Below are 26,541 nucleotides of genomic sequence, written 5' to 3'. Positions count from 1 at the left end.
CAAAATACTTTAAGAAGGTAGCCTCATCCCTAAATCTTTCTTATTTTAAAGGCAGATGTGAGGTGGGTGTTCCAGGTGTGATGCAACTGGTCAAACCACTTGGCTTTAAGCAAAACACAATTTATTTAAACACTACAGTTGGACCACGAACAAAACAAAGCAGAATTTAGAATTACTTAACCATTGGAAAACTTGACTGACCCGATACCTTAACTATTACTAATTAACTGTCCCAATACAGTAACATCCCTCAGCTCCTTGGCTAAATGATAAATTCAAACACAGATTCTTACATGCAGAAAGGAACAACATCCAGAGAGAGATTTCAGAGAAAGTCAGAGGAATCCTTTCCTGAAGCTTGCATCTCCTGAATCTTGTGACTGCTAGAGCTAAAACAAACTATGAAAAACCTGAACTGGGAGAACTGGCCACTCCCCTTCCATTGTTAAACTGGACTCTTTGGCATCTCTGCCTTTATGACCTCTCTTCAATAAAAGGAAGGACAAAGTAACCTGCTTTTTAAAGTGATAGCATTGTCACACCACTATTTCAGGCAAAACATGACTCTAGTTCAGTGCATTGAAATAACACCAGAGTTTGGGGTAAGCCATCTCAGACTTGAGAGGTTGTCATGGGCATACAACAGGGAGACACCTGTACTCTGGCATAAAGAAAACATCAGCTAAGTTTTAACAGGTCGCAGGTTCCTGCATCCTCTGCAAACCTTAACTTCAGTGGTAATGGTCATGAAGGAGTGTCACATCCCAAAGGGATGCAGTTTAAAACAAGGTGGTTTTGTTGCAGCTGGAAAGGGTGCTGCTGAGGCAACACCTTGAGTACTGTGTACAGTTTTGTTCTCCTCACTTGAGAAAGGATGTACTGGTACTGGAGTGGGTGCAAAGAAGGATCACTGGATTGATTCCAGTGTTGAGAAGATTGGAGAGATTGAGTGGACTGGGATGATACTCATTGGAATTTAGAAGAATGAGGGGGAATCTTACAGAAATTTTTAAAATTATGACGGGAATAGATAAGATGGAAACAGGAAGGTTGTTTCCACTGGCATGTGAAACTGGAACTAGGGGGCACAGTCTCAAAGTAAGTGGAACAGATTTAGGATTGAGTTGAGGAGGAACGTCTTCTCCCAAAGGGTTGTGAATCTTTGGATTTCCCTTCCCAGTGAAGCAGTTGAGACTGCCTTGTTGAAGGTTTTTAAGCTGAAGATAGATAGATGTTTGAACAGTAAAGGAATTAAGGGCTATGGTGAGTATGGATTCTGGGTAATCAAGATGGAGGATGGAAAAAAATTTCTGGCTGTAAGAGCTGTTCCTTTTTTTGAGGTATTTTAGGTGTTGGAGGTGATTTCCTCAAATTCCAGGAGCAGCAATTACTGTTTTATATGCTGTTGCATTATTTTGGAACTTTGGAAAAAAAAAGTCGAAACAACAGCAAGTTTTAAAAGGGAGAAGAGCAGACAAAGGAAGCACATGGTGAGGACAATGCAGGGGAGAGAGAGAGAGAACCTGCACAGTTACTGCCTTTGCTGTTTTTGAATTCATGTGTCGCTGGACATCGGAGTGCTTCTGGGAAAATTAACAAACTGTGAATTTCACAACTAATCTTGGAGGAACCGGTTTGGGCGAAGTTCACAACACAGAATCAGATAAGTTAATTGTTGTTTTAAGTCTGTCCAAGAGAAAGGCTGTATAAGTGAGTATAGTGGGTTCTTTCTTGATTATATGTTTTTGGAGATAAGTCTCTTGATTAAACTTAAAATATAAGCCATAGCCATAGCTATTAATTTAACCTGGGGCAGTGTTTGTGGAGGAATAAGACGGTGTTATTTTCTGGGTCTGTAGATTGTGAAGGAGCAAAATTGGCCTTTGCAGTGATATGTACTTCTTGTCAGATGTGGGAGTTTAAAGAGAGTTTAAGGGTTACTGCGGATTATATCTGCCATAAATGCTGTTGGATGCAAATCTTATCAGATCGAGTGGATCGGTTGGAGAAACAGATAGAAGCAATGAGGAATTTGCAACAGCAACAGTATGTGATGGATGACAATTATAGGAAGGGGGGAATATCTCAGATACAGTCACATAGATGGGTTAACTCCAGGAAGGGTAAAAGAAGTCGGCACCTAGGGCAGGAATCTTTTGTGGATATACCCATTTCAAATAGGTATGCTGCTTTGGAAAATGTAGGGGGTGACGGAGTCTCAGGGGAATGTAGCACGAACAGCCAAGTTTCTGGTATTGAGACTGGCTCTAATGCAACGAGGGGTACATCGGCTTCCAAGCGATCAACTGTGTTAGGGGATTCTGTAGTCTGAGGTACAGACAGATGTTTCTGTGGCCAGCAGAGAAAAAGCAGAATGGTGTGTTGTTTCCCTGGTGCCAGGATCAAGGATGTCTCAGAGAGGGTGCAGAATGTTCTCTCGGGGGAGAGGGGCATGCAAGAGGTCATTGTCCACATTGGAACCAATAATATAGGAAGGGAAAAGGTTGAGATTCTGAAGGGAGATTACAGAGAGTTAGGCAGAAATTTAAAAAGGAGGTCCTCAAGGGTAGTAATATCTGGATTACTCCCAGTGCTATGATCTAGTGAGGGCAGGAATAGGAGGATAGAGCAGATGAATGTATGGCTGAGGAGCTGGTGTATGGGAGGAGGATTTACATTTTTGGTTCATGGAATCCCTTTTTGTGTAGCAGTGACCTGTACAAGAAAGACAGATTGCACCTGAATTGGAAGGGGACTAATATACTGGCAGGAAAATTTGCCAGAACTGCTTGGGAGGATTTAAACTAGTCAGGTGGGGGTGGGACCCAGGGAGATAGTGAGGAAAGAGATCAATCTGAGACTGGTACAGTTGAGAACAGAAGTGAGTCAAACAGTCAGGGCAGGCAGGGACAAGGTAGGACTAATAAATTAAACTGCATTTATTTCAACGCAAGGGGCCTAACAGGGAAGGCAATTGAACCCAGGGCATGGTTAGGAACATGGGACTGGGATATCATAGCAATTACAGAAACATAGCTCAGGGATGGGCAGGACTGGCAGCTTAATGTTCCAGGATACAAATGCTACAGGAAGGATAGAAAGGGAGGCAAGAGAGGAGGGGGAGTGGCATTTTTGATAAGGGAAGCATTACAGCTGTGCTGAGGGAGGATATTCCCAGAAATACATCTAGGGAAGTTATTTGGATGGAACTGAGAAATAAGAAAGGGATGATCACCTTATTGGGATTGTATTATAGACCCCCCAATAATCAGAGGGAAATTGAGAAACAAACTTGTGAGGAGATCTCAGCTATCTGTAAGAATAATAGGGTAGTTATGGTAGAAGATTTTAACTTTCCAAATATAAACTGGGACTGCCATGGTGTTAAAGGTTTAGATGGAGAGGAATTTGTTAAGTGCATACAAGACAATTTTCTGATTCAATATGTGGATGTACCTACTAGAGAAGGTGCAAAACTTGACCTACTCTTGGGAAATAAGACAGGGCAGGTGACTGAAGTGTCAGCGGGGGAGCACTTTGGGGCCAGCGAACATAATTCTATTCGTTTTAAAATTGTGATGGAAAAGGATAGATCAGATCTAAAAGTTGAAGTTCTAAATTGGAGAAAGGCCAATTTTGATGGTATTAGGCAAGAACTTTCGAAAACTGATTGGAGACAGATTTTCGCAGGTAAAGGGATGGCTGGAAAATGGGAAGCCTTCAGAAATGAGATAACAAGAATCCAGAGAAAGTATATTCCCATCAGGGTGAAAGGGAAGGCTGGTAGGTATAGGGAATGCTGGATGACTAAAGAAATTGAGTATTTGGTTAAGAAAAAGAAGGAAGCCTATGTCAGGTATAGACAGGATAGATCGAGTGAATCCTTAGAAGGGTATAAAGGAAGTAGGGTATACTTAAGAGGGAAATCAGGAGGGCAAAACGGGGACATGAGATAGCTTTGGCAAATAGAATTAAGGAGAATCCAAAGGGTTTTTCCAAATAAATTAAGGACAAAAGGGTAACTAGGGAGAGAATAGGGCCCCTCAAAGATCAGCAAAGTGACCTTTGTGTGGAGCCACAGAAAATGGGGAGATACTAAATGAATATTTTGCATCAGTATTTGCTGTGGAAAAGGATGTGGAATATATAGACTGTAGGGAAATAGATGGTGACACCTTGCAAAATGTCCAGATTACAGAGAAGGAAGTGCTGAATGTCTTGAAACAGTTAAAGGTGGATAAATCCCCAGGACCTGATCAGGTGTACCCGTGAACTCTGTGGGAAGCTAGAGAAGTGATTGCTGGGCCTCTTGCTGAGATATTTGTATCATCGATAGTCACAGGTGAGGTGCCGGAAGACTGGAGGTTGGCTAACGTGGTGCCACTGTTTGAGAAGGGCGGTAAAAACAAGTCAAGGAACTGTAGACTGGTTAGCCTGACCTCAGTGGTGGGTAAGTTGTTGGAGGGAATCCTGAGAGACACGATGTACATGTATTTGGAAAGTTAAGGACTGATTAGGGATAGTCAGTATGGCTTTGTGCGTGGGAAATCATGTCTCACAAATTTGATTGAGTGTTTTGAAGAAGTAACAAAGAAGATTGATGAGGGCAGAGCAGTAGATGTGATCTATATGGACTTCAGTAAGGCGTTCAACAAGGTTCCCCATGGGAGACTGATTAGCAAGGTTAGATCTCATGGAATAAAGGGAGAAACTAGCCATTTGGATACAGAACTGGCTCAAAGGTAGAAGACAGAGGGTGGTGGTGGAGGGTTGCTTTTCAGACTGGAGGCCTGTGACCAGTGGAGTACCACAAGGATTGATGCTGGGTCCTCTACTTGTTGTCATTTACATAAATGATTTGGATGCGAGCATAAGAGGTACAGTTAGTAAGTTTGCAGATGACACCAAAATTAGAGGTGTAGTGGACAGCGAAGAGGGTTACCTCAGATTACAACAGGATCTGGACCAGATGGGCCAATGGGCTGAGAAGTGGCAGATGGAGTTTAATTCAGATAAATGCGAGGTGCTGCATTTTGGGAAAGCAAATCTTAGTAGGACTTATACACTTAATGTTAAGGTCCTAGGGAGTGTTGCTGAACAAAGAGACCTTGGAGTGCAGGTTCATAGCTCCTTGAAAGTGGAATCGCAGGTAGATAGGATAGTGAAGAAGGCGTTTGGTGTGCTTTCCTTAATTGGTCAGAGTATTGAGTACAAGAGCTGTACAGGACATTGGTTAGGCCACTGTTGGAATATTGCATGCAATTCTGGTCTCCTTCCTATTGGAAAGATGTTGTGAAACTTGAAAGGGATCAGAAAAGATTTACAAGGATGTTGCCAGGGTTGGAAGATTTGAGCTATAGGGAGAGGCTGAACAGGCTGGGGCTGTTTTCCTTGGAGCGTCAGAGGCTGAGGGGTGACCTTATAGAGGTTTACAAAATTATGAGGGGCATGGATAGGATAAATATACAAAGTCTTTTCCCTGGGATCGGGGAGTCCAGAACTAGAGGGCATAGGTTTAGGGTGAGAGGGGAAAGATATAAAAGAGACCTAAGGGGCAGCTTTTTCACTCAGAGGATGTTACGTGTATGGAATGAGCTGCCAGAGGAAGTGGTGGAGACTGGTATAATTGCAACATTTAAGAGGCATTTGGATTGGGTATATGAATAGGAAGGGTATGGAGGGATATGGGTTGGGTGCTAGCAGGTGGGACTAGATTGGGTTGGGATATCTGGTCGGCATGGACAGGTTGGACCGAGGGGTCTGTTTCCATGCTGTATATCTCTATGACTCTATGAGTGGACGGGTGAGTGGAAATGAGTCCATATAAAGATCAGCAGATGATACGAAGATAGGTGGAGTTGTGGACAGTGAGGAGGGCTGTTGTCGGCTGCAGAGGGACTTAGATATGATGCAGAGCTGGGCTGAGGAGTGGCAGATGGAGTTCAACCCTGCCAAGTGTGAGGTTGTCCATTTTGGAAGAACAAATAAGAATGCGGAATACAGGGTTAATGGTAGGGTTCTTAGTCAGGTGGAGGAACAGAGGGATCTTGGGGTCTATGTACATAGATCTTTGAAGGTTGCCACTCAGGTGGATAGAGTTTGTAAGAAGGCCTATGGAGTATTATCGTTCATTAGCAGAGGGATTGAATTCAAGAGTCGTGAAGTGATGTTGCAGCTGTACAGGACTTTGGTTAGGCCACAGTTGGAGTACTGTGTGCAGTTCTGGTCGCCTCACTTTAGGAAAGATGTGGAAGCTTTGGAGAGGGTGCAGAGAAGATTTACCAGGATGTTGCCTGGAATGGAGAGTAGGTCGTACGAGGATAGGTTGAGAGTTCTCGGCCTTTTCTCGTTGGAACGGCGAAGGATGAGGGGTGACTTGATAGAGGTTTATAAGATGATCAGAGGAATAGATAGAGTAGACAGTCAGAAACTTTTTCCCCGGGTACAACAGAGTGTTACAAGGGGACATAAATTTAAGGTGAAGGGTGGAAGGTATAGGGGAGATGTCAGGGGTGGGTTCTTTACCCAGAGAGTGGTGGGGGCATGGAATGCGCTGCCCGTGGGAGTGGTAAAGTCAGAATCATTGGCGACCTTTAAGCGGCATTTGGATAGGTACATGGATGGGTGCTTAATCTAGGTTAGAAGTTCGGCACAACATCGTGGGCCGAAGGGCCTGTTCTGTGCTGTATTGTTCTATGTTCTATGTTCTATGTTCTATCAGCCATGATCTTATTGAATGGTGGAGCAGGCTCGATGGGCCTATTTCTTTTGTCCTTCTGCTCTACTTATCTAACAACTAACTATGTTTATATAATGCCCACAATAGTGCAGTAAAAGATGGCCAAGTAGATTCACATGAGGCAATATCAAATAGTCATGAATAACCACAAAAGAGAAATTAGGAGGAATGATGACAATATGAAGCTTGCTATAACAATGTGTAGTTGAGGTGATTTGTGTAGATGCAGTTAAGGGAAAACTAAACACATACGAGGTAGAAAAGAATAGAAGGTTGTTTATTTATAATTTATAATAACCCAAATCCTAACTGTATATTTAAAATTACAGGCCGGTCAATCTAGCCTTGGTGATGGGGAAGCTATTAGAAAGAATTCTGAGGTACAGAATATATCTGCCCTTGGAGAGATTAATCAGGGGTAGTCAGCACAGATTTGTAAAGGGAGGGTTGTATTTAGCAAGTTTGAGTTTTTTGAGAAGTTAATCATGAGTATTGACAAGAGTGTATGATGTAATCCACATAGTCTTTTGCAAGACATTTGATGAAGTCATGCTGTACATCTCTATGGCTCTATGACTCTAAGTCCATCATGGCAGATTGATGAAGAGAGATACAGCCCATGGGATCCAAGGCAAAGTGGCATGATGGATCCAAAGTTGGCTGAGACACAGAAACCAGATAGTTGAAAGATGTTTCTGTAACTGGAAAATTGCTCCCAGTGAGATTCCATAGAGATTTTGCTGTTTTAGTGTACATTATTGATTTGGGCTGAAGTATAGATCAAGACATTTGGAGATGACATGGAAATTGATGTTGTGATAAGCAATGAGAAGGCTAGCTGTAAACTGTATGAAGATATCAATGAACTGGACATCTGGACAAAGCAGTGGCAAAAGGAATTTAATCCAGAAAATCTGAGGTAATACACTTGGGGGAAGGTTAATAAAGGAAAGGATTATAAATTGTGCTGAAGATCAAAGGAATCTCAGCAGATCCAACAGTATCTGAAGAAGGGCTTAGGCCCGAAACATCGATTCTCCTTTCCCTTTGATGCTGCCTGACCTGCTGTGCTTTTCCAGCAACAGATTTTTAAGCTCTGATCCCCAGCATCTGCAGTCCTCACTTTCTCCGAAATGCTTTTATTAGCCGAGACAGAATATAAGTGCTAAGAGATTTAATGCTGGTTAGGCCACAATATTTCATCTAGTTCTGCCTATCACATTGTAGGAAGGATGTGACTGCACAGAAAAGGTGGTGGGGAGATTCACGAGGATGTTGCCTCAGCTGTAATGTCTGAGCTTTGAGGAAAGACTGGAGGGGCTGGGCTTATTTTCCTTGGAGCAGCAGAGGTTAAGAGGGGACCTGATAGAGGTGCATCAGATTATGTGGGGCATGGATTGGGTGGATAGGAAGGTGCTTTGTCCCATTGGTAGAGAGGCCAGTTACATAGTTTTAAGGTTAAGAAGTAGAAAGCTAAGAGGAGAAATAAGGAGCAATATTTTTACCCAGAGGGTGGTTGAGTCAGAAACTCTTTTAACATTGAAGCAGTATTTAATATTCACTTGCATTGCTGTAGCCACCAGGGCATTGAGCCAAGTTCTGGAAAATGGGATTAATGTAATCAGAGCTGTGTTGACTGGGTGGACACGATGGGCTGGATGGCCTCCTTTTGTACTATATGTGTCTATGAGACTATGAGCTATGATGAACAGAGATAAATAGAGCATAAATATCAGTACAAACTAAATGATCTATATCTGTGCAGAAGTTTACATGTAACTCTCTGTGACATGATGGATCTTTGTGTCTTTCACTGAAATTAAATGACTCCAGGCTGCTAACTTCTATTAAGTATTCATCAGACTGCTGGCAGTGAGAGTTACTGGGCTGTTACTTTGTCACACAGCTAAGGAGGAAGGGCTAGAAGGTTGGGTGAGCAAATTTGCGGATGATACGAAAGTCGGTGGAGTTGTTGACAGTGAGGAAGGATGTGTCAGGTTATAGCGGGATATAGATAAGCTGCAGAGCTGGGCAGAAAGGTGGCAAATGGAGTTCAATGTGGGTAAGTGTGAGGTGATTCACTTTGGTATGAGTAACAAAAAGATGGGGTACTGGGCTAATGGTCGGATACTTGGTAGTGTGGATGAGCAGAGGGATCTTGGTGTCCATGTACACAGATCTCTGAAAGTTGCCACCCAGGTAAATAGTGCAGTGAAGAAGGCATATGGCGTACTGGCTTTTATTGGTAGAGGAATTGAGTTCCGGAGTCCTGAGGTCATGTTGCAGTTGTATAAGACTCTGGTGCGGCCACATCTGGAGTATTGTGTGCAGTTTTGGTCGCCATACTATAGGAAGGATGTGGAGGCACTGGAACGGGTGCAGAGGAGGTTTACCAGGATGTTGCCTGGTATGGTAGGAAGATCGTATGAGGAAAGGCTGAGGCACTTGGGGCTGTTTTCATTGGGGAAAAGACTTGATTGAGGTGTACAAGATGATTAGGGGTTTTGATAGGGTTGACCATGAGAACCTTTTTCCACGTATGGAGTCAGCTATTACGAGGGGGCATAGCTTTAAATTAAGGGGTGGTAGATATAGGACAGATGTTAGGGGTAGATTCTTTACTCAGCGAGTCATGAGTTCATGGAATGCCCTGCCAGTAGCAGTGGTGGACTCTCCCTCTTTATGGGCATTTAAACGGGCATTGGATAGGCATATGGAGGATAGTGGGCTAGTGTAGGTTAGGTGGGCTTGGATCGGCGCAACATCGAGGGCCAAAGGGCCTGTACTGCGCTGTATTGTTCTATGTTCTAATATCTGACCCACACCCAGTTCTACTGGTAAAGTTATCCTTTCCAGATTCACAAATATTGTATGGATTGGAGAGTCTATAATGGAGACAGCCTTACCTGGCGATTGGAAATACAGTAGACCATGAAAATAAACAGGCCCTGGAGGGTGTTGATGACAGTGAATATGTAGGAGAGGAAAATGGTGCTTTCATTGAAATTAAATATCCCAAAGATCCAAGTGCATCCCAGGACAAATAACCGTGCAGTTGCCTTAAGAGTCAAGGTCCTGTCAAAAAGGGACAAAATATAAAGAATATTCATATCAATCCATCTTATCAGAATGAAAAAAAAGGAACCCATTTGTACACCGCCTTTCGCTATCTCAGAATATCGCAAAGAACATAGCAGCCAGTGAAAACCAATTGCAATATTAACACTATTGCGATGTGGGAAACATGGCAGTCAGTTTGTATGCACAAGCTCCTGTCAATAGCACTGTGATAATCTTCTGGTGTTGTTACCAGAGAAATGATTAATGGCCAGTACATGAGGGAAGTGTTTTATCATAACAGTGTGATGGGTTCTTTTACATTCAGCTCAGAGAGCAGACTGAACTTCAGTTTGTTGCCTTATCTGAAAGCGGGTACCTCTGACAGTGAAGTACTCCCTCTGTATTGCACTGGGGTCTAACGTCAGCCCTGCACCATCCAGCTTTCAATATGAAGGTAGAATAGAGCATCACACAGAGATCTCATTTCAGCCAATGCTGCTGGGCCACAGTGAATTGTGCTGTGATCTGAAGGATTTGGGCCACAAATTTTCTGAAAGGTACTCACGTGGTGTCTTTAATCTTTGAGACAGTCACATCACGTTTGGTCAAATGATGCCTTAGTAAGCAGAGTGTCCAGACATACAACACCATATTCACCTGGAGAGGGAAAGAAACAATGTTTGGGAAGCAAAGGCAGAACGATGTCTTTGAAATTCGCAGCACAGATTGCTCTGTCTAACTATCCCAATTATTTGTCTTCCAATCTTTCTCCTTGCACTTAATGGTTGGTCATTGTTGGGATGTTGGCATATCTGGCTGGGCCAGCACTTGTTGCTCATCCCTGACTGCCCCCCAAGAAGGTGGTGGTGAGCTGTCTTCTTGATCTGCTGTAGTCCATGTGATGTGTTAAACATGAGAGATTAGTAGTTGCTCAGATAGAGTCCAGCCAAATACCTTTTTGATTTAATTCAATGGATACCCTGGTGACTCAAACCACACTGCTCTATCTTCATCCTTATAATACAGCCACTGAGGAAGAAAGTGATAGTATGGTGGTATTATCACTCACTCAGCAAGCCAGAGACTTAGAAAATGGCCTAGGGTCTTGGGCACAAATTCCACCAAGATCGATAGTGAATTCTATCAATTGTCATTAAAAGATATACTGTCAAAACATGCCCAGACAGGGTCATTAAAATATCTACACCCTGTCTAGTTTTTATTTAATTATCCCTTAATTAACATAGGTAACCTGGTCTCAGGTGTACCTGCCAATATGATAACATTGTATTCATTCCCTGAAAGAGTGCTTTTTCTGTTTGAAACAATCGAATGTATGTTAGGGTGGTTTAGCTCAGTTGATTGGACAGCTGGTTTGACTTAAAGAGTAATGTTAACAGTGTGGGTTCAATTCCTACACCAGCTGCGGTTACTATGATTGTCCTGCCTTATTAACCTCTTCCACCCCTAATATGAAAGAGCAGCTCTCTGGTCTGGTATGACTATGACAACTTTACCTTGATAATTGAGTGTCTTCCTTAGGTGGTGAAGTGATTTAATAACACCAGCAGTATCTTGAGTCAAGTATAGGCCAGACCAAGTAAGAATAGCAGATTTCTAACTTGATGGAAAATACAACAGCTTTGTGACAGTTATTACTGAGATCCTGATTTTATTCCAGATTTACTAATTAGCTGAATTTTCAGTTCCCCCACTGCCTTAGTGAGATTTGAACTTTCACACCTTCTTTGCTCGATGGCTTTGCCTATGACTCCTTTTCTACCTCCTTTTGTCTAAAACTCCTATCTTCTCTGCATCATGTGCCTGTAAGTTTAAACTGATAGCCAATCTCTCTCTCTCTCTCTCTGTCTCTCCTGAACAAGGCCTCGTGCCTGGATAGGTCCATGTGGTTACCTTAGTGAATATTAGGGGGTGAGGATACACCAGAAGGACACGTACCACAATCACAAGGCAGACTGGCCCTTGGAAACTCCATCGAAAACCCCACTCTAGGCTCAGCCAGCAGCTGTAAGAACCAAAGAAATCATTACTGCATGTCATCCAGTCATTGAAGTACCTTTGCAGTGTTGTCGCTATTATCATGGAGAAAAGACAGACACCAGTTTGTGCACAGCAAGATCCCACATGTGATAGTTATAGTGTAAGGGGTTTATGTATGATATGCAAATGTGACACAGTATGCATCATCTCAGAAAGTGATAGAATATCACATGATATGACCGCGGTCTTGCTCTTGACTACAGCTTGGCATAAAGGTAAAGTCTCTGTTATTTGTTGTTACTTTCAATTGTGCATCCTTAAAACGTATTGTCTTGTATCTGGCCTCAGCAAACACTGTAGGTATTTGTCATTGCAACATATTATAAAGTACGAACAAACACAATGTTAAAACAATGACCAGATATTAATGATTAAATGTTTTAATGAGATTGACTCAGAGGATATCCCAGTTCTCGGGAGAGCTCCCCCGTCTTCTCTAGTCTCTCATCAAGAGTCAATGAAAATAAATCAAAAAGGTGTGAAGGCGCTGCTGACATGTTTTATATACATGATAGAAAGTCAGGACCTACCTATCAACAGTGTCACTGGACAGTGAGGAGTAATGAGATTTTTGACACTGCCTTCCCCAAAAATCTAGGTAACAGTGAATTCAAAAGATTTAGAGTCAAAGCTATGACACGAGTACAGATGGAGTACTCCTGTCCAGTTCTGGTCTCCTGATCTAAGGAAGGATATATTTTCTAACCAACCTGTTGCGAGGTCTTGAGGACTGCTGACACAGAGGTCTAAGGAATGCAGTCTAGGATGTAGTCCAGTAGCTGGTGATGTACATACGAAGTCTTGTGATGAAGAAAAAATGTTTTCACACAGCATCTCATCCACACAACATGCTTACTCAGCGATACCCAGACCAGGTGTCAGATCTCTTGGTGGGACAGCATTTCAGGGATAGTGATCACAACTCCCTGACCTTCACTATCATCATGGAGAGGAACAGGAGCAGACGGTATGGAAAAGTATTTATTGGGGGAGGGGGGACTACAATGCTTTTAGGCAGGAACTGGGGAGCTTGAATTGGGAAAAGGTGTTCTCAGGGAAATGCACAACAAAAATGTGGAGTTTGTTTGGGGAGCACTTGCTGATAGTGTTGGATAGGTTTGTCCCACTGAGGCAAGGAAGGGATGGTAGGGTGAAGGATTCTTGGATGACAAGGGATGTAGAACATCTCTTCAAGAGGAAGAAGGAAGGTTACTTAAGGTTGGGGAGGAACTGAAGAATGGACTTAGGAAAGCTAGAAGGGGGCATGAAAAAGCTTTGGGGGATAGAATTAAGGAAGACCCCAAGGTATTCTATAGTTAGGTGAGGAACAAGAGGATGGCCAGAGTGAGGGTGAGCTGATCAGGGATAGTGGAGGGAATTTGTGCCTGGAGTCGTAGGAGGTTGGGGAGGCCCTTAATGAATACTCTGCTTTAGTATTCACTACTGAGTGCGACCTTGTCGTTTACGAGGACAAAGTGAAATAGACTGATATGCTTGAACAGGTTGATGTTAGGAAGGAGGATGTGATGAAAAGTTTGAAAAACATAAAGATAGATAAGTGCCCTGGGCCAGATGGGATGTACCCAAGGCTACTATGGGAAGTGAGGACAAAGTTTGCTGCACCTTTGGTGATGATCTTAGTGGATCTCACTGTCCACTGGAGTAGTGCCAGATGATTGGAGGGTGGCAAATGTTATTCCCTTGTTCAAGAAATGGAATAGGGTTAATCCTGGGAATTACAGACCGGTCAGTCTTATTTCAGTGGTGGGCAAATTATTGGAGAGGATTTTGAAAGACAGAGTTTATGATTACTTGGAGAACCATAGTTTGATTAGAAAAAGTCAGCATGGCTTTGTGAGGGGCAGGTCATGCCTCACAAGCCTTATTGAATTCTTTGAAGATGTGACAAAATACATTGATGAAGACAGAGCTGTGGGTGTGGTGTGTATGGATGTTTGATAAAGTTTCCCATGGTAGGCTCATTCAGAAAGTAAGGAGGCATGGGATGCAGGGAAATTTGGCTGCCTGGATACAGAATTGGCTGGCCCATAGAAGACAGAGGATGGTGGTGAATGAAATGTATTCAGTCTGGAGCTCAGTGAGCAATGATGTTCCATAGGGATCTGTTCTTGGACCACTGCTCTATGTGATTTTTATAAATGACTTGAATGAGGAAGTGGATTAGTAAGTTTGCCGATGATATGAAGATTGATGGAGTGATGGATTGCATGGAGGGCTGTTGTAGGTTGCAATGGGATATTGACAGGATGCAGAACTGGGCTGAGAAGTGGCAGATGGAGTTCAACCTGGATAAATGTGAAGTGATTCATTTTGGAAGGTTGAATTTGAATGCAGATTATAGGGTAAAGGCAGGATTCTTGGCAGTGTGGAAGAACAGAGGGATCATGAGGTCCATGTCCATAGATTCCTCAAAGTTGCCACCCAAGTTGGTAGATTGGTTTCTGGGATAAAGGGGTTGTCCTCTGAAGGATCTGAATACATTTTCTTTAAAAGGGATTCAAAGAACATGCTAGTCCAGGAGTAGTCATGTAACCGTATCTTTTGTCATTAAAAACCCACCTGGTACACTGATGCTCCTTTGGGGAACCAGTTATCCTTACACATTCTGGTCAACACATGACTTCAGATCCATAGCAATGCAATGGACTCTTTAATGCCCTCTGGGCAATTAGGGCTGGCATAGCCAGCGATGCCCATACCCCATGAAAAATAAACATTTATAAGAATGAAACATTGAAACATACAAGATTCTGAGCCGTAACAGCAGAGACAGTGGCTTGAAGGTGCAAGTGATCTCCTCTGTGCTGCTGATTCTGTGATATCATCAAAATATAAAGTTACTCACTTTTTTTCTGATCCGTAACCATAGGGACGGATCGCTGCTGATACAATTACAATCAATGCAGAGACAGCATAGCCGGAGGGATACAGGTATCTCCGTCTGATGACGTATGTGTGGGCAAACTTTGTGACTGTGAGGTGTTTGCACACAATAAAAACCTGCAAAGCATCCAGGAACATCCAGGCAAAGACAGTTAGAAAGAAGTAATGTAGGCATCCTGCAACCAGGGCACACACCACCTGGAGGGAAGATCAGAGTAATTGGTTAGGCTTCAGCAGTGAGCAAAAACACACAGCCACAAAGACAGAGAGAAACACAGGTAGACACACAAACACGATAAACACAAAGGCTAATACTTTGAAGGCAGATGTAACACACAGGTGCAAAGAGAAACACAGACAGAAACATGTTTGGAAAGACACAGAGAGATCACCCATTAAGATATAGACAGACTCACTCAGAGATAAACACACAGACACAGAGAGACACACAGACAGAAATACAAACAGAAGCACACATCGAATACACGCATAAGCAGAGAGATACAGTGAAATACACACAGACAATACAGTCAGAACATCAGTGATAAAGACACAGGGCTTTAGTGAAATTTCTAACTCCATCGTTTTGCGTTGTAATTTATAATTAGGGGGCAGAGTTTGTTGACTTTTACGATTGTAGGACTTTCAGTAGGGCCCTGATCTACTATTAAATTGCCACTAGGCAGAGGAGGATGTAATAGTAGATGTTATCTGGAGCTGAGGTAGAGTAGTAAACAGTGAGAATAGCCTTAGACTACTGAAGGAGACAGATGGGCTGATCAGATTGATTGATTAGTGGCAAATGGAATTCAATTTAGATAAATGTGAAGTGATGCACTTGGGCAGGACAAACAAGGCAAGGGAATACATGATGCATGTTAGGACCCTGGGAAGCACCAAGGATCAGAGGTACCTTGGTGAGCATGTCCACCAATCCCTTAAAGCAGTGGGACAGGGAGATTAAAAAGTGATTAAGAAGGCATATGGGATACTTGCATTTAGTAGTCGAGGCACCGAGCTTAAGAGCAGGGAGGTTATGTTGGAATTGTACAAAAGCTTTGGTGAGGCCACAGCTGGGGTACTGTGTGCAATATTGGAATCCACATTACAGGAGGGATATGACAGCATTGGAAAAGGTGCAGAGGAGATTTAGCAGCATGTTGCCTGGACTGGACAGTTTCAGTTATGAAGAAACATTAGACAGACTGGGCTTGTTTTCCTCGGAGCAGAGGAGTCCGAGAAGGGACATCATTGCGATGTTTAAAGTTGTGAAGACAGAGACACTGCGGGCAGGAAGAAACTTTTCACCTTGAGGGATGGATCAATGACCAGGAGATTTGGAAGAAACGTGAGGAAAAACCTTTTTCACCCAGAGGGTGGTAGGAATCTGAAACTTACTGCCTCTAATAATGGTAGGAGCAGAATCCCTCATAACAGCCAACAAGTGTTTAGATGTGCACTTGTGATGTCAAGGTATACAAGCCAATGGACTAAGGGATGGAAAATGGGATTAGATTTGTTGGGTAGTTGGTCTTTATTGGCGCAAATGCAATGGGCTGAAAGGCTTTTTTTTTGGCAGTGTAGATCTTTGTGACTCTGACCACGTTATTCATTATCTTATTGCATATCTCAATGATGACAGCGAATGGAATTCCCTTCACAATCCCATCGAGTGTTACTCAAGATGAAGACTGAGATCTGGGATGGGTTTGACTTCCACAACTTCATCAGAACCAATTCTGGAGTCACTGTAGAATGGATACCGGGGCACTGCGTGAGCTGATGTTGAGGTCCTTCCCATGGAGACTCCTCTGTGGTCCCCATTCATTGTGGCGTACAAGACCAGTGCCAAAACCGATGAAGCAACAAATCAACCAATCCCCAGGGTACTTCTCTGTTCCTTCAAATGTCTGACTTCCTCTTCTGGTAAAGAAGGACTGGTGGAAATCTGGGTCTGGTCAGTGATGAGCCATCTCTTGGCCAACGAGAAACCCACTGGGAGCCCACCATAGATTTTTAATGAAATAAAATACCGCATTCCCCAGCAAGTCCGTCTAAAAATATCAGGATTCTGTGCAACTGTTCTTTTTCCTCACAAAAGTTTGTTGTTTCACACAGCAGGAGAGACAGAGTAAGAGGAAATGTTAATCCAGACCTTCTGTAGGACTCTCCAAACCTGTGACTGCAACCATCTAGAAGGACAAGGGCAGCAGATATAAGGGAACTCCAGCACCACCTGCAAGGTCCCCACCAACCCACACCATCCTGACTTGGAAATATCTTGCTGCTTCTTCACTGATGCTCAGTCTAAATCCTCCCTAGCTGTGTGTGTTCTCACAAAATACAAACTGCAGCAACTCATGAAGGCAGCTCATCACCGCCTTCTCCAGGGCAACTACGGGTGGCCACATCCTCTGAGCTAATGAGAGAAAGTGAGGATCAAGTGTCAAGACCAGGGTAAGGAAAGTGAAGAGTGAGTTCAGCTGGATTGACAGTGGGTCATTTGAGAAATCAGTGATGTACAAAAATTCCCATGAGAGACCAAGTCAAAATAAAGTTAATTTTCCTGTTCAATCTGAGTATTAGCTGTCAAATAAATTAACTAGATTATAAAGTAGCAGCCTGCATGTAGTGTTGGATGATCTGGAGTATTTTGAATTGATGAAGCTGAAGATTAGAAACCGAATTGGAAGGGACCAACCTAAAATGAAGGCTTAATTGAGATGAATGGAGCCCGTGGTGGGCTCCCAGTGGGTTCCTTGTTGGCCAAGAGAGGGCTCATCCACTGACCAGAGGATTTGAGCTATAGGCAGAGGCTGAATAGGCTGGGTCTGTTTTCCAAGGAATCTCAGAGGCTGAGTGGTGACCTTATAGAGGTTTATAAAATCATGAGGGGCATGGATAGGGTAAATAGACAAGGTCTTTTCCTTCAGGTGGGGGAGTCCAGAACGAGAGGGCATAGGTTCAGGGTGAGCGTGGAAAGATATAAAAGGGACCGAAGGGGCAATTTTTACAAACAGAGGGTGGTGCGTGTATGGAATGAGTTGCCTGGGGAAATGGTGTAGGCTGGTAAAATTACAGCATTTAAAAGGCACCTGGGTGTGCATATGAATAGGAAGTGTTTTGAGGGATATGGACCAAATGCTGGCAAATTGGAGTAGATTAGGTTAGGATATCTGGGCAGCATGCACGAGTTGGACCGAAGGGTCTGTTTCCGTGATGTATATCTCTATGAGTCCATGACAGCTCAGGGAGATAGCAGAGGCTGAGGGTCCTGTGGTATGGGTGAGGAGTCTGGGTTCAGCTGCCTGACTGAGAGAGATGGTCTACAGGTCAGCTTTCTCACCTTGTTGGTCACATGGATTCCTGTCAGGAAGATGAGCTGTGCTAGGAAGAGGTTGATGCTCAGATGCTTGTACACAATGATGGTGGCCTTTTGGATGGAGCGGCACTTGGTGAACACAACGATGGATGCGGCGAGACACAGCAGGGATACTGTGAGCCCGACAGTGGAGATCAACAGCAAGGACCAGTCTTCCTGCAGCAATGACAAAGAGGGAATCACATGCTGCGGGGGGGGGGGGGTAGCTCTTTGGATGTTCTTACGGAATAACGTTAGGTATACAGCACAGAAACAGGCCATTCAGCCCATCTGGCCAGCACTGATGTTTGTGCTCCATACAAACTACCCCCTATCTCTTGACATCTCATTCTATCAACATGACCTTCTGATCACTTTTCCCTCACGTGTTTATCTAGCTTTTCTATAAATGTATCAACACTATTCACCTCAGTCATTCCAAGTGGTAGTGAGTTTCATATTCTAATCATTTTCTGCACAAAGATGTTTGTCCTGAATTCCTTGCTTCCACAACTCTGCTAATAGGATGTGGACATCACTAATATGCTCACCTGATGTTGCCTACCCAAAATTGCTCGTGAGGCTGTTAAAAATCAACCAAATTGACTGCAAGTCTGGAGTCACAGACTGGGTAAGCATGGCAGATTTCCTTCCCCAAAGGGCATGAATGATTTTTTTTCCAGCAATTAATAATCACCTTCACCAAGACTAATTTTCAATTCCAGACTTTAGTAATTATGTTCAAATTCACCAGATGCCTCGGTGGGATTTAAACCCACGAAAGCAGAACATAAGCCTGGGACTCTGGATAATGAATCCATTCACATGACCACAAATATGAAAATACTTAAGTTGTCATAGTCCTCCCAGGGCATAAGGCTGCTCTCACATTAAAGAGAGAGAGAAACGACTGGTGATGGTTTAACCTGAGGGTCAATGCACCTCAGGTAAGGGGAGAGGGTGTGAAAGAGAGTCCTTCATGGTAACCTCAGTCAGTGCAGGAATTGAACCCACACTATTGATGTCGCTCTCTATCACAAACCAACCGTCCAAGCTAACTGACCCCACACCACAAATATACAGACATATGAACACACAAGTAAGGTACAGGAGTAGGCCATTTGGCCCCTGAAGCTTGTTTCACTATTTAATATGATCATGGCAGATCAGATAATACCCTGAACTCCATATTCTGATGACATCTCACTTCCTTTCTATCCCTGAACTCCACATTCTGATGACATCTCACTTCCTTTCTATCCAGAATCTGTCCACCTCTGCCTTAAAAGTATTAGAAGTCTTTTCCTCCACACACGTTTTCAGAAAGAGGCTTGTTGGCATCTGATAGAAAAGATTTGGTGGCACAGTGGTTAGCACTGCTGCCTTGCAGTGGTGGGGAGCTAAGTTCAATTCCAGCCTTGGGTAACTGTCTGTGTGAAGTTTACATGTTCTCCCCGTGTCTGAGTGGGTTACTGCTGGGTGCTCTGGTTTCCTCCCACAGCCCAATGATGTGCAGGTTAGGTGGATTGGCCATACTAAATTGCTCCATAGAATCCAGGGATGTGCAGGCTAGATGGATTAGCCATGGTGAATACAGAATGGGTGGAATGCTCTTTGAAGGGCTAGTGGTGACTTTATGGGCAGAATGGCCTCTTTCTGCAATGTAGGGATTCTAGCCTATGACTTTGCTTTCATCTGACTTAAATGGGCAATTTCTTATTTTCAAATAATGTCTATTACTTCTCAATACAAGCAGGGCAACCTCTCCACATCATCCTGTCAAGAGCCTTCAGGATCTGTAATGTTTCAATCAAGACACCTCTTACTCCTCTAAACTCCAGCAGATCAAGCCTCAACCTTCCAACATTTTCTCCTGAGACAACCCATCCATTCTACTATTAGTCTGGTCAAATAAAACAAAGAACTGCGGACACTGGAGATCTGAAACAAACAAACAGAAATCCTGGAGAAATGCAATAGGTCTGGCAGCATCTGGAGAGCGAAAAATAAAAATCAAAGTTTTGAGTCCAGTGACTTTCCACATTGTAAACCTTCTCTGAACTGATTCATACCCATTTCCTTCCTTCCTTAAGTAAGGTGACTAATATTGTATATAATACTCCAGATATAGGCTCATTGGTGTCTCAGATAACTAAAACATAACTTCCATACATCTGTGTTCAATTTCTCTCCATAAATGATAACATTCTATTGCTTTTTCAAACTACGACCTGCAGCTGCATATTAGCCTTTTGTGGTTCATGTACTTTGGATACAAGGTCCCTCTACTTCTTGGAGCTATGCAACCTCTCACCATTTGAATAATATGTTTTATAATGCTTCCTGACAGAATAGACAATTTCACATTTTCCCATATCATACTCCATTTTCCAGAATCTTGCCCAATCTATCTGTGTGTGTTTGGAGCTCCTACGTCCTCGAGGCAACTTGTGTCTATCTATTTTTGTGCCTTTGGCAAATTTAGCTACCCCATGCTTTCAAACTTTTTATCCAAGTCGTTGTTATAAATTGTTAAAAATTGAGGTGCCATCACTATGGTATACCACACATGCTAGCCCATTTTATGTTAACTCCTGTTAACCAGTCAATCGTCTATCCATGCCACTATATTACCCCTACACCATGAAAGTTCATTTGCTGCAGTAATTGTTGAAGTAGAACCTTATCAAATGCCTTCTGGAAATCTAAATAGTCGACATGCACCACTTTACCCACATCATATGTTACTTCTTCAAAGAATTTCGATAAATTGGTCAAGCACGATTTCAGTTTCACAAAACCATGTTGACTCTGCCTGATTATTCTGATTCCTGCTTGAGCATCTCTAACAATAGTTTCTAATATCTTCCTTCGGACAGATGTCAAATTAACTGGCTGTTGGTTTTCTGTTTTCTGCCTCCCTCCTGTTTTGAATAAAGGTGTTGTATTCACTATTCTAAAGAGGATTCATACCAGATTCAAAACTTTAACTGTTTCTCTCTCCCTGGATGCTGCCAGGCCTGCTGAGTTTCTCCAGCATTCTTATTGTTTGTTTCAGGTTTTCTTCATCTCCTGTGGTTCATTTTGACTTGAGTGATATGCAGTATCTTCCAGATGAATGGCCCTTCCCCAAATGTAGGAAACTTTAAATATTAGAAGCAACCCCTCGCTAAACACTTTGTATAAGACCTCATCAGCTCCTCCTATTGAATCTAAATATGAAACAATATCATATTTATGGACCCTCAGCTTGATCTCTGCCACATAAGTTGTACCAGGGACTGTGATAGATTGGGTGGCACTGTGAGCTGTAGCTAATGGGACCAGTACCCTTCCACTGACACCCTCCTTCGACTGACTGAACTGGTCCTCACTCTGAACAACTTCTCTTTCCAATCCTCCCACTTCCTCCAAACCAAAAGAGTAGCCATGGGCACCCGCATGTGCCCCAGCTATGCCTGCCTCTTCGTAGGATATGTGGAACAGTCCATCTTCCGCAGCTACACTGGCACCACACCCACCTTTTCCTCCGCTACATCGATGATTGTATCGGCACTGCCCCGTGCTCCCATGAGGAGGTTGAACAGTTCATCCACTTTACCAACACCTTCCACCCCAACCTCAAATTTACCTGGACCGTCTCAGACTCCTCCCTCCCCTTCCTAGACCTCTCCATTTCTATTTCAGGCGACTGAATCAACATGGACATTTACTATAAACTGACCGACTCCCACAGCTACCTAGACTACACCTCCTCCCACCCTGCCCCCTGTAAAAACGCCATCCATATTCCCAATTCCTTCGTTTCCACTGCATCTGCTCACAGGAGGACCACTTCCAATATCGAACAACCCAGAGGGCCTCCTTCTTCAAAGATCGCAATATCCCCCCAGACGTGATCGACGATGCTCTCCACCGCATCTCCTCCACTTCCCACTCCTCCGCCCTTGAGCCCCGCCCCTCCAATCGCCACCAGGACAGAACCCCACTGGTCCTCACCTACCACCCCACCAACCTCCATATACATCATATTATCCGTCGTCATTTCTGCCACCTCCAAACGGACCCCACACCCAGGGATATATTTCCCTCCCCTCCCCTATCAGCATTCCGAAAAGACCACTCCCTCCGTGACTCCCTTGTCAGGTCCACACCCCCCACCAACCCAACCTCCACTCCTGGCACCTTCCCCTGCAACCGCAAGAAATGCAAAACTTGCGCCCACACCTCCCCCCTTACTTCCCTCCAAGGCCCCAAGGGATCCTTCCATATCCACCACAAATTCACCTGCACCTTCACACACATCATTTACTGCATCCGCTGCACCCGATGTGGCCTCCTCTATATTGGGGAGACAGGCCGCCTACTTGCGGAACATTTCAGAGAACACCTCTGGGACACCCGGACCAACCAACCCAACCACCCAGTGGCTCAACACTTCAACTCCCCCTCCAACTCCACCAAGGACATGCAGGTTCTTGGACTCCTCCATCGCCAGACCATGGCAACACGACAGCTGGAGGAAGAGCGCCTCATCTTCCGCCTAGGAACCCTCCAACCACAAGGGATGAAATCAGATTTCTCCAGTTTCCTCATTTCCCCTCCCCCCACCTTGTCTCAGTCAAATCCCTCGAACTCAGCACCACCTTCCTAACCTGCAATCTTTTTCCTGACCTCTCTGCCCCCACCCCCACTCCGGCCTATCACCCTCACCTTGACCTCCTTCCACCTTTCGCATTTCCAATGCCCCTCCCCTAAGTCCCTCCTCCCCAACTTTTATCTTAGCCTGCTTGGCACACTCTCCTCATTCCTGAAGAAGGGCTCCTGCTCCTTGAATGCTGCCTGGCCTGCTGCGCTTTTCCAGCAACGCATTTTCAGAGCTGCAGCTAATGCCACTCAGGGTATTAATTTCAGGGGTGCACAGGTCCAGTTGCCAGAATAGCTGAGATCACTATGAAGACCCTGCCTCCTCAAGCTCACTCCTTGCCTGGGACATGGTCATCCCCAGGTTACACTCATTGCCAGCCATCTCTTTTAAATAACTCCATAGTCATCTGGAAACTTTCACTCATTAGATTAGATTAGATTAGATTACTTACAGTGTGGAAACAGGTCCTTCGGCCCAACAAGTCCACACTGCCCCGCCGAAGCGTAACCCACCCATACCCCTACACCTACATCTACATCTACATCGACACCTAACCTAACACTACGGGCAATTTAGCATGGCCAATTCACCCGACCTGCACATCTTTGGACTGTGGGAGGAAACCGGAGCACCCGGAGAAAACCCACGCAGACACGGGGAGAACGTGCAAACTCCACACAGTCAGTCGCCTGAGGCGGGAATTGAACCCGTGTCTCCGGCGCTGTGAGGCAGCAGTGCTAACCACTGTGCCACCGTGTCAGTAGTTGTAAAACAATGACGGCCTATTCTGAAAGAATCATAGTGGACTCAAAACGTTAACTCTGTTTCTCTTTCCAAAGACATTGCCAGACCTGCTGAGCTTCTCAATCACTCTGTTTGGATTTCAGATGTCTAGCATCCATTGTATTTTAATCAACGTGTTCAGTGCTTTTATTACACACATTTGGAGTAGGTGAGACTTGAATCTCACCCTCCTGGATCGGGGTAGAGCTACTACCACTGTACCGTAGCCTGTTTCACATTTTGCTCATCTTTTAATTTTCATTGATTCTAGTAATGACCAGTGATGTTGGAATAACTCCACTGTTTTCCTTCAAAATAACACCATGTGATTTTAACATCTGGCTTCGTTGTTGGGCTTGCTATCAAGGGGCCATTTTCTTGGGTCACTCCCTGGAGCCATTACATTAGGTCGCTCCTGGGTTGTCAACATGGTCACCCATTGGGATAGTTTTCTGTGTAAGTCCCTGTGGTCACTCCTGGGGTGACTGTCTGGAGTCTCCAAGGTCACCATGAAGACTCTACCTCCTCAAGTTCACTCCTTGCCTGGGGATCGGTCTCTGGGGTCGCTAGAGGTTTCAGTCTGGGTCACTCTCTGGGATCTCAGTCTGGTTCACGATGTAGTATTTCAGGACTCTGTGGGCTAACTCTCGAGATCAATCAGTAGTTGCTAATGGAGTCACTTTCACCCTTAGGTGTTATTCTGGCCCTCCAGCTTCATCTAACCTTGTTCTTGTGTGTCTGATTCCTGACTCTTTGATTCTCTTGATCTCTGGTTTCTGTCTCTTACATTTTCCTGTTTCCCCTGTCCCTGGGTTTACTTCCCTCTTTGACTGGAGTTTGAACAATGTTTTACCTTGATCTCAATTGGAGACATTAAAATAGCAAAGCTCGTCAGATGGTTACATTGGCATATTACGTAGCTTCCATTGGAACTAATAGGGAAGCAGCCCTCAGAGGACCAGAAACTTCCCCCTTCTGTTATCTTCAAATAAACGCATTCAGCTTTCTTGTGATCTTTGGTATCCTGCATGAAGGAGCAAATTTTGTTAAACAGCAGGTAACATTTGCACCGCACAAATGCCAAGCTATAACCAACATCAATAAGAGATATTCAAAGGTTTTACCATCACTGAATCCCAAACTATCAACGTCCTGGGGTTTATCATTGATCAGAAACTCAACTGGACTCACCACAGGAACATAGTGGCTCCTAGAGTAGGTCAGAGGCTAGGAATATTGCGGTGATTAACTCACTTCCTGACACCCAAAAGACTGTCCACTATCTCCAAGTCACAAGTCAGGAGTGTGATGGAATACTCCCCATTTGGCTGGATGACTGCACCTTCAACACTCGAAAAGCTTTACACCATCCAGAAAAAAGCAGCTCATTTGTTTGGCATGATATCCACAAGTGGCCACTTCTGCCATCACCAATGTTCAATAGCAGCAATGTGTACAAGATGCACTGCAGAAATTCACCAAAGATCCTCAGACAGCACCCTTCAAACCCATGATCACTTCCATTGAGAAGGACAAGGGCAGCAGGTACATGGGAACACCACCACCGTCAAGCTCCCCTCCGAGCTACTCACCATCCTGATTTGGAAATATATCACAGTTCCTCCACTGTCGCTGGGTCAAAATCCTAGAATTCCCTTCCTCATGCATTGTGGACTGCAAGGGTTAAAGAAGGCAGCTCACCATCACCTTCTCAAGGGCAACTATGGATGGGCAATAATGCGGCCCAGCCAGCAATGCTCATCTCCCACAAATGAACAGATTGAAAAAGCCCACACCTACCGCAGATTTAAGTATTCCCACCTCTAAATGTTCACCATACTGGCACCACTCAGACAATGAGAGCATAGTAACCTCCACAAGATAGAAATTTAAAATGCAAGAACATATTTCATATCATTATGAGGCAGCATTAGCAAAATCTCCCTCTGCATTGACCCCATCAAGACTTGAGGATGGGTATAGCATAGGATTAGATACAGAGTAAAGCTCTCTCCACTCTTCAAATATTCCCAGGACAGTTACAGCACAGGGTTAGATATGGAGTAAAACTCTCTCCTGTGTCCCTGTTAAATATTTTCCTAACAGGAGCAGTGCGGGATTAGATACAGAATAAACCTCCCTCTATGCTGTCCCCATCCAACATTCCCAGGACAGGGACAGCATGGGATTAGACACAGAAATGTTCCTTCTGCACTGACCCATCAAACATTTTCATAACAGCACGGATTTGGATACAAAATAAAAGAGCTCTCTATGCTGTCCAATCCTTCATCTTGAACCACTGCAGTTCCTGTTTCATGACAAGCCTGAAAGTCACCCTTACAAACCTGGTTGAGTTTCAGTGTAAAATTGACCATTTCTGTCAGGTCGTGGCTGGCTGCTTTGTTACTGATTCTGGCTGTTACCACTTTGGAGTTTAACCAGCCTGTTCCTTCAGTTGCTTCCAACTGCTTGACGCCATCTTTACGGATCATGTTGTTCAAAATGGATTCCATGTCGCTGAATACAAAGAAGGAGACTGCAGCAAAGTCTGGTGGAGCAAAGCAATTAGGACTTTGGTGAGTATCACATCATCTGAAATAATTTGGCAACATCAATTAATCGAGCTATAAGTCCAATTCCACAGCTCATTGTATCCATTCCAATGATGGACTGTAGAATGGTTCCAAATATTAAAGCAAGGCACTTTTTAAACACAAAAAATGTATGGGTTGCCTTGCAGCACATAAGCTAAAAAAGGAGAAATATTCAAAGTTTTTCGCTTTGCACTCATCAGAAGAGAATTGTAAGAGTACCAAATCTCCAAGGAAACAACTGTTTATACCGTATGAGAAGAAGTGCGAAAATTTGTTCCACTTTTGATTTATTGTCACAAGAGCTCACAAGCATATTTATGAAGTGTAGTCATTAGAATCACAGTAGCTAATATAAGTTGAATTTTTAATAAACCCCTTAATTCCAAGA

The 26,541-nt window shown here is 43.8% G+C and overlaps 1 protein-coding gene across 1 annotated transcript in view; it reads right to left on the bottom strand.

Annotated features, from left to right (window-relative positions):
* Window positions 1-26,541, bottom strand: part of LOC140468097 (adhesion G protein-coupled receptor E3-like) — a 45,316-nt gene that overhangs the window by 5,779 nt on the left and 12,996 nt on the right. The window contains exons 8-14 of the mRNA XM_072564278.1: window positions 25,905-26,107; window positions 24,410-24,580; window positions 18,111-18,302; window positions 14,727-14,962; window positions 11,759-11,825; window positions 10,365-10,456; window positions 9,646-9,814 (exon numbers count right to left, since the gene is read on the bottom strand). Of these exons, the coding sequence (XP_072420379.1) occupies window positions 9,646-9,814; window positions 10,365-10,456; window positions 11,759-11,825; window positions 14,727-14,962; window positions 18,111-18,302; window positions 24,410-24,580; window positions 25,905-26,107 (1,130 nt within the window). The remainder of the gene's footprint in view (window positions 1-9,645; window positions 9,815-10,364; window positions 10,457-11,758; window positions 11,826-14,726; window positions 14,963-18,110; window positions 18,303-24,409; window positions 24,581-25,904; window positions 26,108-26,541) is intronic.

Source organism: Chiloscyllium punctatum, chromosome 46 (genome assembly GCF_047496795.1).
Source record: "Chiloscyllium punctatum isolate Juve2018m chromosome 46, sChiPun1.3, whole genome shotgun sequence".
Classification (NCBI taxonomy): domain Eukaryota; kingdom Metazoa; phylum Chordata; class Chondrichthyes; order Orectolobiformes; family Hemiscylliidae; genus Chiloscyllium; species Chiloscyllium punctatum.
The sequence above is the reverse complement of the archived record's forward strand: the minus strand, read 5'-3'. Positions and strand labels throughout refer to the sequence as shown.